This window comes from Kwoniella dendrophila, chromosome 10 (assembly GCF_036810415.1).
Source record: "Kwoniella dendrophila CBS 6074 chromosome 10, complete sequence".
NCBI classification, from domain to species: domain Eukaryota; kingdom Fungi; phylum Basidiomycota; class Tremellomycetes; order Tremellales; family Cryptococcaceae; genus Kwoniella; species Kwoniella dendrophila.
Genome location: NC_089485.1, coordinates 230,497 through 251,415, shown reverse-complemented (window position 1 = coordinate 251,415; position 20,919 = coordinate 230,497). Strand labels below are relative to the sequence as shown.

The 20,919-nt window shown below is 37.3% G+C and overlaps 6 protein-coding genes across 6 annotated transcripts; 3 read left to right on the top strand and 3 right to left on the bottom strand.

Annotated features, from left to right (window-relative positions):
- Nucleotides 1-64: 64 nt before the first annotated feature.
- On the bottom strand, nt 65-1,800 carry L201_007070 (uncharacterized protein; the record flags this gene model as incomplete). Its single annotated transcript, XM_066222781.1, has 3 exons — nt 65-370; nt 467-1,406; nt 1,499-1,800. 3 exons carry the CDS (start codon nt 1,798-1,800, stop codon nt 65-67), a joined length of 1,548 nt encoding a protein of 515 aa, XP_066078878.1.
- Nucleotides 1,801-2,252: 452 nt separating this feature from the next.
- On the top strand, nt 2,253-7,234 carry L201_007069 (uncharacterized protein; the record flags this gene model as incomplete). Its single annotated transcript, XM_066222780.1, has 21 exons — nt 2,253-2,316; nt 2,394-2,440; nt 2,536-3,308; nt 3,420-3,763; nt 3,842-3,926; nt 3,981-4,073; nt 4,134-4,192; nt 4,257-4,491; nt 4,556-4,682; nt 4,736-4,810; nt 4,879-5,227; nt 5,303-5,402; nt 5,456-5,524; nt 5,667-5,799; nt 5,870-5,940; nt 6,000-6,134; nt 6,185-6,224; nt 6,284-6,327; nt 6,395-6,567; nt 6,627-6,831; nt 6,907-7,234. 21 exons carry the CDS (start codon nt 2,253-2,255, stop codon nt 7,232-7,234), a joined length of 3,549 nt encoding a protein of 1,182 aa, XP_066078877.1.
- A 732-nt stretch (nt 7,235-7,966) lies between these two features.
- Nucleotides 7,967-11,142, top strand: L201_007068 (uncharacterized protein; the record flags this gene model as incomplete). The annotated part of the gene is made up of 11 exons (XM_066222779.1): nt 7,967-8,516; nt 8,663-8,926; nt 9,009-9,102; nt 9,208-9,472; nt 9,579-9,644; nt 9,764-9,857; nt 9,948-10,089; nt 10,208-10,291; nt 10,365-10,417; nt 10,502-10,602; nt 10,726-11,142. The coding sequence occupies 11 exons, from the start codon at nt 7,967-7,969 to the stop codon at nt 11,140-11,142; spliced, it is 2,130 nt and encodes a 709-aa protein (XP_066078876.1).
- Nucleotides 11,143-11,813: 671 nt separating this feature from the next.
- On the bottom strand, nt 11,814-16,470 carry L201_007067 (uncharacterized protein; the record flags this gene model as incomplete). The annotated part of the gene is made up of 13 exons (XM_066222778.1): nt 11,814-12,692; nt 12,750-12,976; nt 13,030-13,231; nt 13,294-13,482; nt 13,546-13,929; nt 13,981-14,133; nt 14,192-14,899; nt 14,953-15,097; nt 15,169-15,611; nt 15,677-15,903; nt 15,981-16,197; nt 16,263-16,306; nt 16,365-16,470. The coding sequence occupies 13 exons, from the start codon at nt 16,468-16,470 to the stop codon at nt 11,814-11,816; spliced, it is 3,924 nt and encodes a 1,307-aa protein (XP_066078875.1).
- Nucleotides 16,471-16,966: 496 nt separating this feature from the next.
- L201_007066 (uncharacterized protein) lies at nt 16,967-19,011 on the top strand (the record flags this gene model as incomplete). Its single annotated transcript, XM_066222777.1, has 3 exons — nt 16,967-17,495; nt 17,554-18,125; nt 18,199-19,011. The coding sequence occupies 3 exons, from the start codon at nt 16,967-16,969 to the stop codon at nt 19,009-19,011; spliced, it is 1,914 nt and encodes a 637-aa protein (XP_066078874.1).
- Nucleotides 19,012-19,746: 735 nt separating this feature from the next.
- L201_007065 (ubiquitin-conjugating enzyme E2 2) lies at nt 19,747-20,717 on the bottom strand (the record flags this gene model as incomplete). The annotated part of the gene is made up of 5 exons (XM_066222776.1): nt 19,747-19,836; nt 19,959-20,025; nt 20,190-20,418; nt 20,524-20,650; nt 20,715-20,717. 5 exons carry the CDS (start codon nt 20,715-20,717, stop codon nt 19,747-19,749), a joined length of 516 nt encoding a protein of 171 aa, XP_066078873.1.
- Between the last annotated feature and the right edge of the window lie 202 nt (nt 20,718-20,919).

Genomic DNA, 20,919 nt, shown 5'->3' with positions numbered 1-20,919 from the left:
TTCTTTCATATTCGATTGATAACCACGGCATTTCCAAGGCCTTCAAGCACTACAGTAATTGAAGTCACCATACAACTTCGACGTACTTATTTCTTCCACCGTTTTTGAGTAAATCGACAACGATCTTTTGTTCTTTCACCACATTTTGACTATTAATATCATTATTATCAGATTTAAAGCAATCCTCCGCACTGTCTATACCATCTATATGATATCCATTTGCTTCTGCTTCTTCTTCTGCTATCCTAAGCACTGGATATCCTCTTAATCCCAGTATCCTTAAAGAAGGTAATTTGACATTTCCCGGTACAAGAAGACCTTCAAGTATCTTTGGAGTTAAGTCGAAGTTTGGTAAAGATAAGTCTAACATCTTTTAATAGTACCAAAATACCATTAGCTCAACTTTCAAGTCGTCTGCTGCCAGTTTTGGTATCACTTGAAAGATGGGGTTTTCAACCAAACTTACTCTAAGTACGATCAACTTTCTAGCTAATCCACCAAATCCTCTTTGTGATAACTCGACATCATCTAACCCATTTTTTACTTTGCTACTACTATTAATATGTATACCAACCAGACTCAATTCTCTCAGTCCAGCGGGTAAAACAGAAACCAACTTATCTAAATCTAAGGGTAAAGTTGAATAAGATAAATTTAATGATATAATTGAGTTCAATGATTGTATACGATTTAGTACAGTTTGAGGTGAAAAATGTATTGTTATTGGTATATGAGATATTATAGGTTCTGAGGTTATCGGATTATCCCAATCACCATCCAAAGACTCTTCCGATTGATTATCCTTTGCTAGATCATCTACATTATCCAGGTATGGATGCGAATCTGGAGGAGGAGGATCGGACAAAATAGATAAGAAAGATTGATCGCTTAATCTGTGATTACTGCTTGAAGGTAATAATGATGCTGTATTCAATAAAGATGATTTCATATGTGTTGATAAATATGGTATTTGTTCACGTAGTAATTCACCTAATGTATATATTTCTTCGGATCCTGCTTGATGGTTCATTTCATCTATTTCTGAAATACCATTTTCATCTAGATTAGACGCATAGATAATCTCTTCATCTTCCAGATATCTTAATACTGTCTTGAAGCAATACTCTACTAAAGTTGATACACCAATTCCATTTTGAGTGCCACTTTTTATAGAAGCAGAATTGAAAGTTGTTGTAAATAGATCCGATGATGCTTCAAGCTGTTTTGTAGTCACAATTTGATTTTTGATTGACTTTTTCAATCTTCCGTAACTTTTCAAAGAGGAGGAGGAATTGATAGATTGAGATGATAAAGATGAAGGTCTCCAAGATGGTGGAGGTGCAGGTCCAGCAACAGATCTCGATACTTGTCTATATTCTAAATTTGATCTTCTCAAAATCTCAGCTCTATGAATTTATAGTAATAAACATTAAGATTTTCAGCTTTTAGCGTCAAGTAGCCTCTTACTCATGCTCAATGAATTTCAACAATTACTTACGGATGTATACCACCTTGTTCAATCTCAACTAAACTACCTATATTACTCGTGCCACTACCTGATGCTATAGGTGAAGGTGACCATATCCTTTCTCTTGGATTCGTATTTGAGGTACCATTATGAATCAGATATGACGGTACTCCCCGCGTGTTATTTGTCGATGTTGATGATGATTGAGATGGTCTAGAATTTCTAGAGGAATTGATTAAATCGTTTACTGATTTTTCTTTTGGTTCTTGTTTTTGTGTTATCGTAGTTGAAGAGTTGAGTAGATGTTTAAATGTAGGTAAATGCTTTGGCATTTCTCGAAACGAGGCTTAAGATTAAGGAAATAGGATTTAATTGGATTGGCTCTGCGTTCTCCAGATTGCTAGTATCCTTATAATATCTGTTATCCAAGGCAAACTGGGAATTGCTTCAATAATGATCATAGACGATAGTAATTGCTGATTGCAAGATTGAGATTGAGATTAATATTGCCACTTGAATAAAATGTTGCCCCACATTATAGCCACGTGAGATACCCTGTATACTCCGCACTATGGGACCGGTTCGCACGAAGCCGATAGATATATATATATTGATACACCATAGACACCATAGACACCATAGAGGGGATCAGATCAGATGATATTACACATATTGACAACGCATCGTCTGGTTATCTTCATCGACACCTTTGACATCCTCAAACTATTCATCGGTCCAGCTAATGTCACTTGCTGCTATAACGAATGCCCCGACACTAAGCAACATGAGCACTTACGACACTGCGCATCATCATAAGACCGAGTATCCTCAACGAACTGATCAAGCGAGTGAGTGGTAACGCTTCTTATATCAACTATGATCATATAATGGGACCATTGAATGAGGCTGACCTATCTAATTTTAGAGTACAAGCATCTAGGATCTACTCATGGAAGATTGGATCAATTCATCGTGAGTCATTATAAGCCATTCTAAGTGGTTCGGCCCTTGTCGTCTTCTAACAGTTTCATCAGGTTCTCAAGCTAATCAACAGCATTGAATAATAGGGAGGATACTACTCTGACTACAATCTATCGTCTCTCTTATTTGCACATCGGTTAGATGATTCTGAACATGTCAAGTTAGAAGTATGGTCTGCACCTAATCGATCAAAACCATCATTTGAAGAAGCCAAAAGACAAAATTATAGAATTGCTAAAAAAGGTGAAGAATTTGGACCATCATGGACAAATCATTGGTTTAGAATCACTTTACATATACCTTCAGAATGGGATGAATATGAAAGAATTCAATTTGAATTTGATTGTTCTGGTGAAGCGATGATTTATACTGTTGATGGTGATCCTATACATGGATTAACAGGTGGATTTGATGGTGATCGTAGAGTTGAATTTATTTTACCTAAAGAAATGAGGAACGATAATGGTGGAGGTGGTGGTGTAGGACATTTTTATATTGAAGCAAGTTGTAATGGAATGTTTGGAATTGATAATATGGATCCACCAAATCCAAATAGATATTATAAATTAAATTCATCAGATTTAGTTGTACCTAATATGGAAGCTTGGAGATTATTATGGGATTTTCAATCAATTCATCAAACTTATAATACTTTACCTGATGATTCACCATTAAGTCAAAAATCAAAATTTGTAGCAAATGAAATAATGAATGTTTTCAAAAGAGGTTCATTAGATTCTGTCAAAAAAGCTAGAAATTTAGCACAAGAAATTTTAGGTCATAATTGGGAAGATCATATTGAAAAAGATAGTGAAAAAGCTGAAAAACAACAAGGTACTTTATGGGGTGTCGGTCATTGGTAAGTGTTGGTAATTATCCAATTTGTCCCAGGCTACTTCCCCTCCCTTCCTGTCGTTTTCTTCTCTTATTTGTGATTCGAAACGATTTTATAGCTAACACTCTTATTTAGTCACATCGATACAGCATGGTTATGGCCATTTTCAGTTACACAACAAAAATCAGCTCGATCATGGTCAACGCAGTGTGATTTGATTGATAGATATCCTGAACATAGATTTTCTGCTACTCAAGCACAACAGTTCAAATGGACTGAAGAATTATATCCAACTTTATTTCAAAGAATTAAAACAAAAATTCATGAAGGTAAATTTCAACCTTTGGGTGCAACTTGGGTTGAAATGGATACAAATATGCCTTCAGGTGAAGCTTTAGTTAGACAATTTTTATATGGTCAAAGATATTATCAATCTAGATTTGGTTTTAGATCAAAAACTTTTGTTTTACCTGATACTTGTAAGTTTTTTCTCTTTCTATTCGATTACTTCTTTAATTTTAGGAATAAATCTGATCATGATAAAACCGTCCTTCTAGTCGGTTATTCAAGTCAATTACCTCAAATATCAAGACAAGCCGGTGCACCTAATTTCTTCACTCAAAAATTGTCATGGAATTCTATGTAAGCTAACGGGATATCGTATGATTGTTCTTGAGCTCATGTTCCTGCTTTCAGCAATAAATTCCCTCATACAACCTTCAACTGGGTAGGTTTAGACGGATCTCAAGTCCTCACTCATATGACCCCAGTAGATAACTATAATAGTCAGTAAGTGTATTCCGACCATTTGCTTTTCTGGGAAGATCCATAACTGATTATCCACTTAAGATGTGATATTGGAGATGTTAGAAGGGGTATGACTGGTCACAAGAACTCTGAGGTTAGCGGTAAGCCTTTCATATTTGTCGAAACTTACATGGCGATTACATCACTGATTGTCATCCAAATCAGCGCAATCACTCATTCTATTCGGTAATGGAGATGGTGGTGGTGGGCCTACCCCGCCTATGCTTGAGAGACTTAGACGTGCTAGAGCTATCGGTAAACGATCCGATGCTGGAGGTCAATTACCCCTAGTCAAGATGGGAGGTAGTTTCGATGAATTCTATGACGCGGTGAGAAAGGAAACTGATAATGCTACAAAATTACCTTATTGGAGAGGAGAGCTATATTTCGAACTTCATAGGTGAGTCTCCTTTTGATAATCTGGAATCTGGGTCAGACGAAAGATAGCTAATACGCTTAAATAGGGGAACATATACCTCACATGCTTCCATTAAGAAAGGCAACAGAAAGAGTGAAATCCTCATGCGGGAAGCCGAATATGCAGCTACCATCGCTAGTCTGATTGACCCAGAGTATGAATACCCTAAGAAGGTGAGTATCGATAACTAGACATGAGTTGTCATTCGCGCTAACCTTGAATATAGAGAATCGATGCTGCATGGGAGGACCTTTTGTTGTGTCAATTCCATGATGTGTTACCAGGAAGTGGTATCGCTATGGTAAGTCCGATGTCGCAAACGGTTATATATGTTTGAGCGGGTATCGCTAATACATCAACTTCGTTTAGATTTACGAAGATGCAGAAAGCAAGTATGCTGCACTTCAATCATCAATCCACGCTGTCATCAACGAAGCATATTCAGTCATTTATCATTCTTCAGTACCTATATCAGCTGAAAAACCGGCTCCTACTTCAGGTCCAATTTTCGCTGTTAATACTATTCCTCATTATCCGAGACAAGAAGTTATCAGTGTTCCAGTTGAATCTCACGTACAAATGAAGACAAGATCAGCACAGCTCAGTAAGGATGATAAGACTGCTTATTTGTTATGTTCAACCAAGAAAGATGATCAAGATGGTAGTGGATACATGTTGGCTAATCCGAGGGGATTATACGCCAATCCTAGTGTGAAAGGTGAGTTCTGCAGTGGTTTTGCTGTTTGATAGATGAAACGGTTCGTTGAACCATCCAATACTGTAACATCCATAGCTACCAAGGAGAACGATGATTTATTCGTGATGGCAAATGATAAAATCTCCATGAAAATTGAAAATGGTAGAATTACAAGTATCTATGATCGTGCACTAGAGTGAGTGCAAGCATACCAAATATATCGCCGCTTGTACTAACAACCTATTACAGCAAGGAACTCATCCCTCATGGTCAATCAGGTGGATTAGTCATTATGGAAGATCATCCAAATTACTGGGAGTGAGTTGTTGATTATTGTCATGTATTCATTGTTTTTGGCTATCCTTACTGATCTAAACATATTTCATCTAGCGCCTGGTAAGCTAGCACTTCCTTGACGCGAAGCCGGTCAATCCATTAAGCTGACTGATCGAATTCACAGGGATGTCGACGAATTTCATCTTGAAAAGCAAACTCACCTTAAATTTGAATCAGTTCATATACAAGAAGAAGGTCCTCTTCGGGCTATCCTCGGAGCTACCTTACAAGTTGGTCAAAGCAGGATTGAAGTCAACGTGAGTGTTCCTTTCTTATAGATTGAACTCAATGTATGAAGGAAGACTAAGAGGTATCTCTGTTGTGCAGATTTCGATGGATGCTATCGCTGCTTCCTTCAAGGAGGATGCCAGAAGTATGATCAGATTCGATGCTGTAATGTAAGTCCAGCTGATTGCCCATTCCGTCTCGCGACATGGCTAATATCTCCTTTGCGCAGTGATTGGAGAGAAAAACATCAATTCCTCAAGTTCGAACTTCCACTTGATATCTATTCCGAATTCGCGACATACGATACACAATTCGGTACTGTGGCTAGACCAACACACAGGAATACAACATGGGATGCTGCCAAGTGAGCTTATTCATAGTGATGACAGGATTACAAGCTGATATCCTGCACAGATTCGAAGTGTGCGGACACAAATTTGCTGATTTATCAGAGGTAAGTTAGCTGTCCCGTGTAGCGCGACCTTGGCTATTACAGCTAATATATATGTCTAGTACGGATACGGAGTGGCCATTCTCAATGACTGCAAATATGGATAGTAAGCGTTCCAAGCTTTAATCATCAATCATCAATTCCTGTCTACCTGTCTAATACCTTGCTCATAGCGCCACCCAAGGCAACATCATGCGATTATCACTACTCAGAGCACCTACTCAACCTGATGCAGATTGCGATATGGGTACACACTCGTTCTCTTTCGCAATTTATCCTCATCAAGGCACTTTCGTAGAAAGTGATGTCGCCAAAGTAGCCTATGCTTTCAATGCTCCTATGAGATGTAAGTCATTCTATTGGTAATTTCGCTGAGCTAATGCTAACCAACCCATTTGTCCTTAGTGAGATACTCCAAAGAGCCTATTGATATAGCCTTAGAACCACTTGCTTTATCTTGTCCATTTAGATTAGAAAACGCACCAAATGTTATGCTTGAGACGATCAAACGAGGTGAAGATGATGATTTCAAGTCTGATGATGGGGAACAGACTATTATCTTAAGATTGTATGAACATCTTGGTGGACATGCTAAAGCTAGCTTGAAAATGTAAGTCTTATTGTGAGGTATGACAAATTTGGAGGGTAAGAAAATGATGCTGACTAATAATTATTCGATGGTCAGTTCCGGACTCAACATCATTAAAGCTGAATTAGTCAATATATTAGAAGATCACCTTGAACATCTAAAGAACCACGAACACAAATCAACTGATCTCAATGAAGATGCATCAACCGAAGATCAAGATGAAAGTTGTGATAATGATACGAATGAATGTGGACATAAAGACAAGAGAAAACCCAAGAAACCTAAAGATGATAACTCATCAGACATTAAATTATCTTTCAGAGGATATGAGATCAAGACCGTTAAGTTGACTATTAGACCCAATCACGGTAAGAAAGCGAAGAGAGAAAGAAGAGAGTCGGAATGTAGTTGGGTCAAGATTTGATCTGTATTTATTTGAGGGTATTCAGTCTAATCTCAGCTTGGGATCAAGCAGTTGAGTATGACTTATATAGGTAAAGGAAGAAACGAAAAACAGAAAAACAAACATAGAATTATGATTACTAGGAAATATATGATTTCTTTCTTGTCCGCGTGACTTATATGTATATGTAGGTTGTTTGCTCTGATTATAACAATAGGGTCTCTAGGATATATGTATACACGATTGTATTGCCATCAACCATGAATCCCATGACATCTGTCAATACACTATACTCATACCAAAGCCATCGAGCAGGACTAATCATAGACGCATTTAGCCGATGGTTATGTGTTATAAGTATGACGTCCCCTTAAAATGATTGAACGATTGAGATGCCGATAAACTCGGTAGGATATTAAGATATTCCATCGGATTTGACCGATCATTATAAGTTTAATTCAATTTAATTTTTATTTTATCGGTCAAATGCGATGGCATGCGATGGGTTCAAGAAGGGCTCAATCGAAGGTGTGCTATTTTAACATACAACTATATATTTCTTGTTTCTTTGGAACTTTGATCTTGAATCCTTGTTTGAATTGTCCATACTGGAAAAGGTGAATTAATTTAATTGACGATATCTTTGGTAGCATTGTGTATACATCGTAATCATAATATCACTTCAGTGTCGCATACATGTCTAGGTGTATATAGTGTCTGTGCGTTTTGAGCTTCTAGGGATCCAGAACAACCATGTCAGTTGATCAACCGCATAGTGGAAATCAACCTTCAATTCCAAATTCTAATGTCATTGTCAGACATAATCTAGAGGATAATAATAATAATAATAACAATAATAATAATACTAGTACACCTTCAAGCTCAACTTCAACACTTAAAGAAAATAATCAAAGTGAAAAGACAGAATCTATCAAAATGTCAAAAGAACAGAGCAGTGAATCAAATTCAGGTTTACCAGATATCAAACCTAAAGATTTTGGTATTGATGAAAATGCCACCAAGATGCCTATTGAAGCTGAAGCTGAGAATATGAATGATAAACCACCTTCATTCAAATCAATAGAAATTGAATCGAGCCCAATCACCAATTCGGATAATCAGATCCGTCGAAATAATAATGATGATAAAGATAAAAATGAAAAGGATGAATCAGGATTACCTATAATAGAAGAATCAAATGTAGAAATGATCGATGGTAGACCAAAAGATATTTATGATCGATTTACAAAAGCTCAGAAATTGAGAATATTAGGTATCGTTAGTTTTTCAGCTATTATTGCTCGTAAGTGTTTCTTTTTTTATCTGTATTTTCTCTATTCTTAAGCTCCTTAATCTCCATTTTATAACCGTAATCTGATCTAAGAACGGATGTTTGTTGCTCATCTGGCATAAGCTGACAATATCTATCAACTACTTATTTTATTTCAGCAATGACATCTTCAATTTTTTTACCTTCAATACCACAAATGGCAGAAGAATTAAAAACAACACCTGAAATTATAAATTATACAGTTGCTGTATTTATAGTTATAATTGGTATTGCACCTGTATTTTGGTCACCTTATGCTGGATTTTATGGTAGAAGACCAATTTATTTAGCTTCAATGCCTATTATGGTCATTGCTACTATTGGTGTTTCATTATGTAAAAATGTAGCTGGTTTGACTGCCGCAAGAATTATACAAGGTATAGGTGAGTAAAAGATTAAAATGATTAGATAAGATTGATACGTTGAGAATGCTGATTTATGTGATAACTTTACACGGATATTAAGGAAGTTCATGTTTTTTATCTGTTGGAGCAGGTAGTGTAGGTGATATATATAGACCAACTGAAAGAAGTAGGGGTATGGCAGCTTTTTACGGGGTGTAAGTTTGAATTGAAATGGGCTGAACCGTTTATTATTTCATACACAATCATTCAATACTCTTTTTCGCTGATTTTTTCCATGTATGGATTTTCCATCTACTTAGAACCCTAATCGGTCCAGGTATATCACCAGCAATAGCAGGAATATTTACAGAATATACCAAACCTGGATGGAGAACAACACAATATTTTTTAATTGGTATTGCATCATTATCCATTTTTTTATGTTATTTCTTTTTACCTGAAACTTCACATCCACCTTTACCTCATGAAACTCTCAAGAAACAAAGAAATAAAAAATTCGTCTGGTTTTGGTGTAATCCACTTTCTTCATTAGGGTTATTGAGATGGCCTAATATTTTAGTTGCTGTGAGTTGGTTTCCCATATAATCACTTGAAAACCCTTTCATGAAGTCATCGGAAATCTGCTTGCAGAAAATGATTAACTAAACGGCATATACATTCTACTCCATAGTGTCTCATCTCAAGTTGCTGTATGATAGATACTTACTGTGTCCTAGTACCACTATCGTCTGTATTTGTGAGTCAGAAATCATTTTTTTTCTTCCTCAAATTGTCATTCTTTGTAAGGTCAGGCTATCGAGTATAGGCATGAGCTTGGCCTGTGATTCATTGCTGACTGGATACAATGCTTTATAGAAACAAAGATATCATATCAACAATCTAGCTATCTCTGGAAGTCTGTATTTAGCGAGTGGAGCAGGCAATATCCTTGGAACAAAATTCATTGGACGTGAGTTTCATCTTTCACAATATCAAAGAGAAAAGCAATCAATCAAGCTTACTTCTTTCAATTTATCAAAATTGTCTACTCTATGAATAGCTCGAGCTGATGCAATAGTGATAAAATGGATTGAGAAACGAGGTTATAGAAGACCTGAAGACAGATTAAGAGCAGCCTTCTTTGGAATGTGGTTCCTTATGCCAGCCTCGATATTGATATATGGTTGGTTGTTGAAGTATGGGTGAGTATAAGACTTTTCTGCGTGGCCATACCCAATCATTCTTGAAAGTTTTTGTTATATAAGTGAGATTCGCTGATCTTGATTCGCCTTTTTGGCTGTCTGTGTTGGGATCTTCTAGTTCTGGTGGTATTGCTCCTCCATTGATCATGGTGTTCCTCAATGGCGTTGCTTTGATGTTTGCGCTAGCACCCTTGAATACATAGTAAGTATTCTCAAGTACGGAATTCTATGTGTAAATAGACTGTCTAATACGTTTTCTAACCTTTTTTTAACAGTTTGGTCGATGCTATGCAAACTAGGAGTGCGGAAGTCATCGCTGTAAATAACTGTATGTTTACTATTCTAGCGATTGTTTGATTATCGTTACCAACCAATACGCTAATATCGTCGTCTTTTCCATTACCTTGAACAGTTATACGATATCTCTTCGCAGCTGCAGCTTCAGCTTGTATTTTACCTATTACAAATGCTATAGGATGGGGAATAACAATGACTATAGCTGCTGTTCTGACTGTAAGTTTAGCGTCTTTTCTCAACCGCCTGTTACCTTCTTTTAATTTACCACCTATCTAAGTCTGTCTACGTATCTTCGATCCCTAACATGTATGTGGGAACTGACCTTGATCGCATTTATAGTGGATATCAGCTTTGGGATTACTCTTATTGTATAAATACGGAGATAAATGGCGTGAAAGATCAGCAATGAAATATGGTGTAACGACTATCAAAGCACCAGATGAAGAAGTTATCTCACAATCTAATGACGAAGAAGCTGGAATACAATCGATTGTCCAGAGAAAGAATAGTGATGCAAGTAATAATAATAATAACAATCATCATCATGATGATGAGAACCATGAACATCCAGTTGAATTATCAAGACCTACTACCTCCACTACCAATAGAGGAAGAGCAAATTCAAATTTAATTAGAATGAATAGTTTACAAAGACAAAAAACAAATCAAAGTAATAAAGATAAATTACCAAATGTTGAACAAGTTTTGAAAAGGACTGTATCATTAAGTGGAACCAGTGTACATGGTGGTGGATAAGATAATATCACGATCATCTCGAAAGATTTGTGTGTAGAAGGGTTAGGCTAGGACAGGATAGAAGGTTATTAATTGTTGTAACACTATACTATCGTTAAGATCATGTATATAATCTGTATAAAATGCTATATTGATGATGGTCTTGTAAGCAGCTATTCTCTAAGGCAGAATGCATATAAGATAGCCCTAAATCGAGAATATTCCCTTAGCTGGGAATGGACAGATTGTTAAACAGTTCAAAAGGTATCTTGACACGCACTAGTCAATGAAACAAGTGAGGAAGGTGCTAACTTAGTGAACTACATAATCATCTTTGTGTTGGAACCTATGTGCATAATTTAAATAAGATTATATATTAAACATCCCTTCTATATTAACTAAACACCTCGAGAGATTCAGATTTTAAATGAATTATACATAATGTAATAAATGGTATAGAGGAAAGAGAAGACTGAAATATCAAAATTAGTACTTTTGGTACTAATAACAAAACCCAATATTGAAACGAATATAATGATCCTCATAAACGGATGATTGATTTTAAGATGATTGAAAGAGAACTATACACGAAATTGTACTGTTTATTACCCCTTCCTGATCTCTTCTCCCGACTATAAAGTGAAGGGACAAAGAGAACAACTTCTGATCAATTGAAGGTTTGAATTTACCACTTATTTCTTGGCAGTTTTTCTTCTTTTGACATTATGCTCAGAGGTTTCTCCTTCTTCTGCTCCGTCATGATTGTCATCTTCCTCTTGATCATCTAACTCCAATTGCATAGATTGATCTTGAGGTGGTAGGGAAGATAAGTCCAAATCTTCACCATTCTCATTGTTGTCTCTGTCTTCGTCATCATCTCTTGATCTCTTTTTACTCGTATTCTTAGGTGTTGCAATTTCCAACTCCAAATCGTCAGCTGCTGGTGGAGGTGATAGTGGACTAGATCGATCATTAGCGTGGCCATTCGATAAAGCATTTGATCTATTTCTTTGCTTTTTAGTTGGAGTTTGATTCTGGTTTTCTTCATCATTATCATCATTTTCCAAATCCGTTTCTTCTTCTTGTTGTTCTTGCTGTACAACCTTTTTGTTAGCTGCCAATTTAACATTAGGATCTTTACTTGCTATACCAATTAACCTTTTTTCGTATGCTCTATAAGGTTCCCAACCTTTATTAACTGTAACTGCGATACCAATTGATGAGATAGCATCATCTAAATGTTGTTTAATCTTTATTGCATCTTTCGCAGTTATAGGTTGTAATAACAAGATTAAAACTTTGAAAAATGATAAGGCAGTAAATCTTTTGATTTGTAATCTTGACTTTTGTTCTCGATTTTTGGTTCCGACTTCTTGTTTAACTATATTACCCACTTTTCTAGCAATGTAATCCAGTCCTTCAAGATGGAAATCGCATACATCAGATGGATGTAATTGTTGTAAAACTGTAAAGTGGTTACCGTGAATTGTGAACGCTGAAGATAATAATCGGGCAAGAGCGATTGGTGCACCTGGATCTTGAGAATCGGAATCGAGGAAAAGGTTGAATGACTGTAGAAAGTCCCGTTAGCTTGCTGGGAAAGATTTGCTGCAGGTGAAGCTACTTACCTGCTGTAGAGCACTGCCGGCCACATGCTGAACAGTCTCACTTTCCTTGTTGTAAATACCTTCATCTCTGAGAGCATCAACAAGTTTTCTTACGATAGCATCGTAGGTCAAACCAAATCTGCCAAAGTGAGCTAACGGTTCTTTGGCATGTTCCACTTCCAAAACTCCTTTCCTGATCGCGGCAACCAGTATAGAGGTAAGTTGCAAGAATGACAAATCTTCAGGAACTAACAATCAATAGTCAGCTTATATGTTGACAGTTTTCAAAAAGCTGACTTACCCTCGCCTTCTTTTTGAGCTTCAATATGAGTGTCTCTATCAGAAGCATACCTTTCAACGGCAGCTAAGAAAGCTCCACCTAATCGATGTTGAACTTCGTCCTCTATCGTTATAGGACATGCTTTAGCTGCTGGGGTGGCTTTCCCATTACTTGACGCTTGGATCGAGAAAAGAAGATGTAAGGTAAGATATGCGATGAAAGCCTGACACGTTCACACCTATCAGCTTCGACTTTCAGTGAAGACACTAGCATCAGAACACTTACTTGACGTCTGACCACATCGACTGTATTTGTGTTATCTCCAAGAGTCAACTCTTGGAAAATTTCGACTGCTCTATCCCTCTTAGCGGCAAGTGAGGTAACCTTTTCATTATCCTTAGCATCGTCTTCAGTGAATGCTCGGAACAACCATGTCATATGATATAATGTGATCTGAACAGCGTAATTGGCCATCTGAAGTGGAGGAAATTTGTCAGCTGCTTTTCGATTTCATGGCTGACATGCTGACCGACTCACTTGAGCTTCTTCTTTATAACCCAATCTACTTCTTTCGGCAAAAGCACAGATGATTTCCCACCCAGTGCTTTGCCCTTCTGCATCTTCCATGACTTCGGTAAGATCCCTACTCTTCTCCAATAATAGTATTCTCAATAGTATAGCTTCCAATTTAGCTATACCTTCTTCATCCGGTGAGAGTAAACCAACATCCTCACTTCCGATTTCATCCCTTAGAGAAGCAAAAAGAGATTCTTGCAGTTCAGTTATCTTTGCCGAGTTAACGGTGGACATTGATGCGTTTGAAGAAAGGTGGTTTACAGCTTTGATAGCGGAATCCAATACTGATTGATCGGTGTGATGAAGGAATTGTTTCGTGACATCATCCCATAACGTTTCGTATGCCTATCGAAAGAAGTATAAGCTAGTATCCAAAACATGGCCCGCGAAGCTTACCTTGCTTTGTCGAAGATCAAGATACAAATCCAAATTCATATGTCCAATTATAGACAAGATACCTCCTATACGACCGACATCTGTTTGATGCTTAGCAAATAGTCGTGGAAGGATTTGCATAAGCTTCTTTGATCGATCTTCTCCCTCCTCATCCTATAAGCATGAACGTAAGCTTGAAAATCTATTGTTAGAACGCTAAGGTGCAGCTTACCTGATCTTCTATCTGGATAAGAGCGATAAGCATCTGAAGCATGAAAGTTTCTTCATCTTCAGTAAGTAACCACATGTCTTGATCTGAACTAGAATGATCAAGTAGAAGATAATCTACTAGACCTTGCCAATCTTTCCATAGTTCGTATTCTGAACAAATTGACTCTACAGCTGCACTCGCACGAGTAAGCGCATCGGTGGTAGAAGAAGGTAAGATAGGTTGCTGACTTGAAGATGAAGTTGAAGGTTCGATGGGACTGTCTAACGATTGTGAAGTTTCCACTAACATACTTGCAAGTGATTTCCAATCTAAATTAGTTGCCATATCATCTTCCGAAATCTTGTTGGCTCTTTTCTTTTTAGCTGGTCTGGCACCTGACCATTCAGTTTTGAGAGTTTCTTTCTTTTCTTCCCATAAATTGAGTATAAAACCTCCCACAGCTTTTCTAACTTTTGGATCTTGATCGTATACCAATCTAGCGACTCGATCTCGTTGTGTTTCATCTTCATCCGCCAACATACCGGTTTTATCGATTAAAGTTATAACATGAATAGCTGTAATCCTAACGACGATATCTACGTCTCGCAGCGACATCTCGACGAGTCGAGGCACAAGTCTCAAAGTGACTGTACGAGCATTGTTAATGAATGAGTCTTTCGAATAGAGGTTTGAAAGAGCTTTGACGGTTTCGTGTCGAGCGTGAGCAAACTAAAACTCAGATTAGCTGATATACATGGGGTCATCCGGGCGGCCATACTTACAGAATCATTACATCCTTTAGTGAAGTAAGTGAGGTAAGAAGTCGCAACATAATATTCAGGATATCTCTTTGTCCAAACACCAAGTTCTCTGAGACAGTCTGTTCTTATAGCGGGATCGGCATCCCTGACCCTGTGAACAAACATGCTATTCGTGTATTGATTATAAGCTACTCTTCCGCAAGCGGCTCTGCGTGGCATCTGGATATTAACACTTACACATCGAAAATTTCCTGGAAAAACTCTTCTAATCTGTCTTTCCTAAATTGAGCTTCTTTGACTTTCTCTTCAGCTTCTTTCAACCTCTTTTGAGCTGCATTGGTTGTACCACCTTTCTTGATTTCTGCTTCTCTTTGTCTTTGTCTAAGACTTAAATCCTTACTAACGGTTGAAGCGACATCACACAATGCAGAGTTGATTTTTAATGCCATATAAGTTGAAGTATGTCTAATGGGTCTTAAAGGCGAAGTTGCCATACAATTCAACCAATTCAAGATCAAAGGTAATAACAAATTGCCATGTGATGTTGTATCAGCTGAATCGAATAGTATGGAGGTGAATGATAGTGCTTCAATCAAATTATGTAAAAAGTAATCGATATTCTTTCGGAATGCGTTAAATTGTTTTCCTCGAGTCGTCAATGGATATGTAGCAGCAGTGACCTAAGATGCAAATATTCGGTATAAGTTCATATAGGTTGAGCATTAAACACGATGAGTTGACTCACCCTAACACTTTCATCCTGGATTCTTTCTACAGCATCGGTAATACCATCTTCATCAGTAGCTTCGGCTTGTTCGATATCTAAGTTTATCCCGCAGCATCTGATAAACAGTGTAACAAGTTCATGTATTGATGACTGTTCTGAAACTTCATCCCCAGCAGCTTGCTGAAAGGTTTCTACCCATTCATCAATAAGCGGTTGAAGAGCGATATCGGGAGCCAATAGGGCAGCTATAAGATATTTTGTCAAATTACGACCAAGAGTAATACAAAAACATATCTGCAGAGGGTACGAAAATCTAGCTTACTGAACAAGGGTGAATCATTGATATTTTCCTTATCGCCTTCTTCCCCATTAGCGGCACCAGCAGCACTTTTTCTTCCTCGTTTCTTCGCACTTCCATTAACAGCTTTAGTCTTCTCTGATTTTGCTGTGCCGTCTATGGATTTTCTCTTCTTTGTCTTTCTAGGGGTAGGGTCGACATCTTCATCTGATCCTTCTTCTTCCTCGGTTAGATCGGAATCCTAATAACAAAGCGTTAGATTGCTTCACTGTTTCGCGATGCGAAGAGGGAAAATAAACAACTCACAGAGTTATCTTGATCAACCTGCTTCTTCTTTCCTTTCCTTGCAGCTATGAGCTCAAAACATCAGCTGCTACCGATCTTCGAAAGAGTGGTCATTCAACGTACTAGGTACAGCGGGAACCTCGAATTTCTCTACTTGTTTTCTTATTCTTCCTCCTCTACGAGGTTCTTGATCTTCCTCGTGTTCAGCTGGAGGGGGCGAAAGAGACATGGTGAGCGGACTGATTGATGCTCTGGATGCTCTCAAGGCCTGTGGCAGTCAGCAGAGTGATAGTGATGAGCGAATACTAAATTGATCAGATTAATAAGTGAAGAAGAAGATATGGCAAGGAAAAAGGGAAGATGATGATGGTTGAACATGACCAAAACACGCGTGTGATCAATTTCATTATTCTCTTCATCGTGCATACACCAAGTACACACAAGATTACGGCGAGTTGACTAGACATTGACGCGACTGGCTTGATGCCTTAAACATTACTTTTACCCAATTATAGATGTCCCCCCCATTTAACAGCATGACGCGTTAGATATTGTAAATGTTGGTCGTATGTAAGTAATCTTAGTAATATAATGGAAATATGTTACCATACAAGCATTATTCAATGGTAATTCGCAACAACAACCTCGATATATCACACTCAGAATAACCACAATAGATGTAGTATTTTTGAAAGCTCATTTCGGATTCTGCAAAAACTACCTAGATGCCTCGGGCTTCTAATTCTTCTTCTATCAGGAAAAAGCAAAATCGACTTGAAAGTAACGTACCGGGAACAAGAAGATCAACGCGAAATGCTTCATTCGCTCAATCTCAATCACAGTCGCTGAATCAATCTGATATAGACTTGGGGGTAGGATCACCATCATGGCTGAATACACAAACTGAAAACGATGTTGATCAAACTCAAATTGATAATTCGTTTTTATCAATATCAACAGCTTCATTACCTACAAAGTATAAAATAAATATAGGGTTACCTATCAATCAACAACTGTCTGATAATGATCGACAAAAGTATTATATTCAAGGAGAAGAGGTTCTATCTGATGGCTTAAGAAAGATCAACGATTTAGAAGGGAATTTAGAAGATTTAAGGAATGCTACAAAACGAATTGTCAAATGCCCTGCTCGCCTTTCTCAACCAAACGAAAAAAAACAGCAGTCGAGTGGTGTTCAACAACTGGATCAGAATGTTTTTTGGTATAGTGCTAGAATCAAATACCCTTGCGTATGTAAGCCAATTTCAACAATATTGTAAGGTTATTGATCAGAACTAACAATATGCAATAGGTTCTTTAGCTAGACTGAATAATGCATATACACTGTCAAGTCTTCCACCTATATCGTCTCAACTGTCAATATTGTCTCAATCGGACGATTCACATATAGCCAAAGATGTGGGTGATTTACTTCCATGGTCTACAGATGATGGTATGGTAGATCTGGAGCCAACAATGGAAGATATTGAAGAATTTGAGATAACGTGGAATTTACCTAGACAGCCATCAAGTCAAATTAGTGACACAGATACTGTATATGAACCTGAAGGGAAGCAAGAGGCAGTCGAAATATACCTTGAAAAAGAGAGAAACAGATTAAGAAAGGGGAAATTTAAAGCTATTGAAGTGACGGAACCTATTTTACCTCCACTTACAAGTGGATTGGGTGCAGGCGATGTGAACAGCAAAAGTGCTAGAAGCGTTGGCGAGATCGCTATTCCAACTGTAGTAGAAAAAATTCAAGAACATGTACAAGATGATCAGCAGAATTGGGAAGAAGAAATCAAAAGACGTAAATCCTTTTGGAGAAATTTGATCAGGAGTGATGATGGTTTTGGTAAAATGTGGAATATCTTACCTTTGGTGAGCATTTTTACTGCAAGGGCTTACTTCCCACCGATAACTGTCATGCTAATGTTCTATAATCCTGTTTTAGCCATATTCACACCCTATAAGATATCTGACCAAACCTATTAAACGCAAAAAATTGAAAATACCCGCATATCAATTACCTAGAACATATACTTCCTTACCTCACCCATTCCATCCAAATTTATTGAATCACATCAAGGCTTCTCCTGGTTCAAGAGTATATTGGTTGATACCGATTCATGGTCCAATCTATATACCTTACCTAAACCATCCCTTGACATTAAACAAATATGATAGTCAGGTAATACCTTCAAAAGCCCAGTTCTTTCAAGCTGAAAGATTGTTAGAACCAAAAGATGAAAATAGACCTAAACCTTTTCCACTAATATGGACATCAAATCTCATTTTAACATTCTTAGAAAGTTTCTTGGATCCTTTATATATGGATGAACAAAGACCGTTTGGTGCATTAGCATATTCATTTTCAGGTTCAAAACCTGATCCATTCATTGATTTACCTATTCCACCTCCAATCAAATCACATATTGGTTATGACATTTCGCCTACTATAGGTAAGAACGCAAATAAAACCAATGAAAATATGGTCGTTCAACCTGATTCAGGTGATCATCTTAGGATATATTGTAATTTGAAATATGCTTTGGAATTGAGAACTTGGTTACATAACATCAAAATACCTTCTGAAGACTACAATAACGTTGATATCGATAATGTGGAAAATCCTGCTGCTAGAAGGCTTGACACAGGTAACAAAGAAATAACTGCACAAGGTAAACAAGAAGATTTGATTAGGATATTCTATAAGACTAGGTTAACTTTGGTTGGGGAAAGAGGTGAAGTTTTAGTTGTTGCTTGAAAATGGTTTGATCATGGGAATTACAGTATTCTCATTTTCTTGTTAATGATTAGCCATACGATAAATCAAACTCTAAAACCTGTTATGCTTACCATATGAAATTCTGACACACTCAAATATGCCGATAATTATGTTGTACCGTTGTAACTTGTATACTTAATGCAAAATGCAAATTGCGAAATGCCTATGAGTGTAGAAGTCATGTTGCTTGTTGCTGATAAATATCCGCCTACTATGTGAGATCATACCAAGTGGTCAAACATTGATTGCATGGAAAACATCATATTAGATTTTTGTATATGGTGATTGGTGATTGGGGGAATGATCATCAATGGTATGTGAGTGATTGGATGACATGTACGAGACAATGAAATGGATGAAATGTATTGTTACAGAGTAATATTGAACAAATTATATGAGTTGAAAAGGATTACGAAAACTAATGTATATTGTTACAAATTGATCTTCTTATGCTCTGCGAATACAGCTTTGATGAACCACATATATAGTACTAACATGGTTGTTTGTATGAGCTCGAAACCCAGGATTTAATATTCGCTAAGACCGGATGACATGATTTCTTTCCCCTGACGCCTTCTTATCACTATTACCATAGCTATAATCACACTGGACAGGTATCCTTCATCTCTTTCGTCCTTGACTTGCATTAATTGTACTCTGTATTCGTCTTTGGCAAATGATGGACAATGCTTTAGATGCAATGGAAAAGACAGTCTACGCTGTTACAGCATGTACAGGTGCACTTGTTGATGATTCGAGCTCGATCTCATCAGGGTTATCAAGCCATGACTGTTCGACGGTTTGCTGTAATTGAGGTTCGGAATGTCAGTATATCATTAAGAAGAAAATATCGTTGGTCTAAGCGAAGTCTTTTGATAGATGGAGAAGGATTGCATGAAATGGTCGTTGTTATGCTAAATACTCACCTTTACTCGCCTTTCGTATTCCTTCAAATTCTCCTTGAACAGCTGAGCAGCATCTACGTTAGCCGGACTAAGAAAGTGGTTTAAGACAAAATATTAGCGTCGATGAATCGTTATGATTACTATGCGGTTGAGCTGTATATTCTTTAACGACTTCTTCTGCTCTCTACTCGGAGCCTAGGAATAGATTTGTGGCTCATACCTAACCCGAAATAGAGTAATATGAGCACTTACGACGCAGGATTAGGATCATTCAACAAACTTTGCACACTAGTTAAAATAGCAGCAACATCATACGTTGGTGACCAACGATTTTGTAAGATATCTAAACACAATTCACCATTTGCATAGATGTTTGGATGAAACATTTTTGAAACGAATCTGACTGTAGGTGGTTTATTTGGATATGAATCTGAAAATGTCAAGGTCAATCTGAATGATCCATCTTCGAATGGTGTATCGGCTATCAAAGCATAAAAAGGAAAGTCAATATCAGTATATATGTATTGGTTCATGTGCGTGTTATATGGATAAAGTCTTGAAAATGGTGAGTAATGAATCCACTTACGAGGCCCAAATATAACAGCATTCCAGATCATTATATTATCAGGATTGGGTGATCCTGAAATTCCAATAGGTGGATCAGAGGCTAATCTCTTGAAATCCCTAATCAATCTTCTCTTAGCTGCTGTAGACTGTTAGAATAGTTGATCAGCAAAAAGAAAATATGCCTTGATCACAATGGCTGAGTATACATACCATCTTTGCTTGAAGTGAACCGTTCGAGGGAGAATGAGTGATATGAGAGCTTCAGCTGGGGATGATATTTATTGGGTGGAAGTTGAATAAAGGAGGAAGAATTCGTAAAGAGACCTGCTCTGTGGATGATTCAGCTGATTGAGTATCAACGTTTGTAACTAAGAGTTGAGTGTTTCGGTAATATATAGACAGAACGAATGATAAT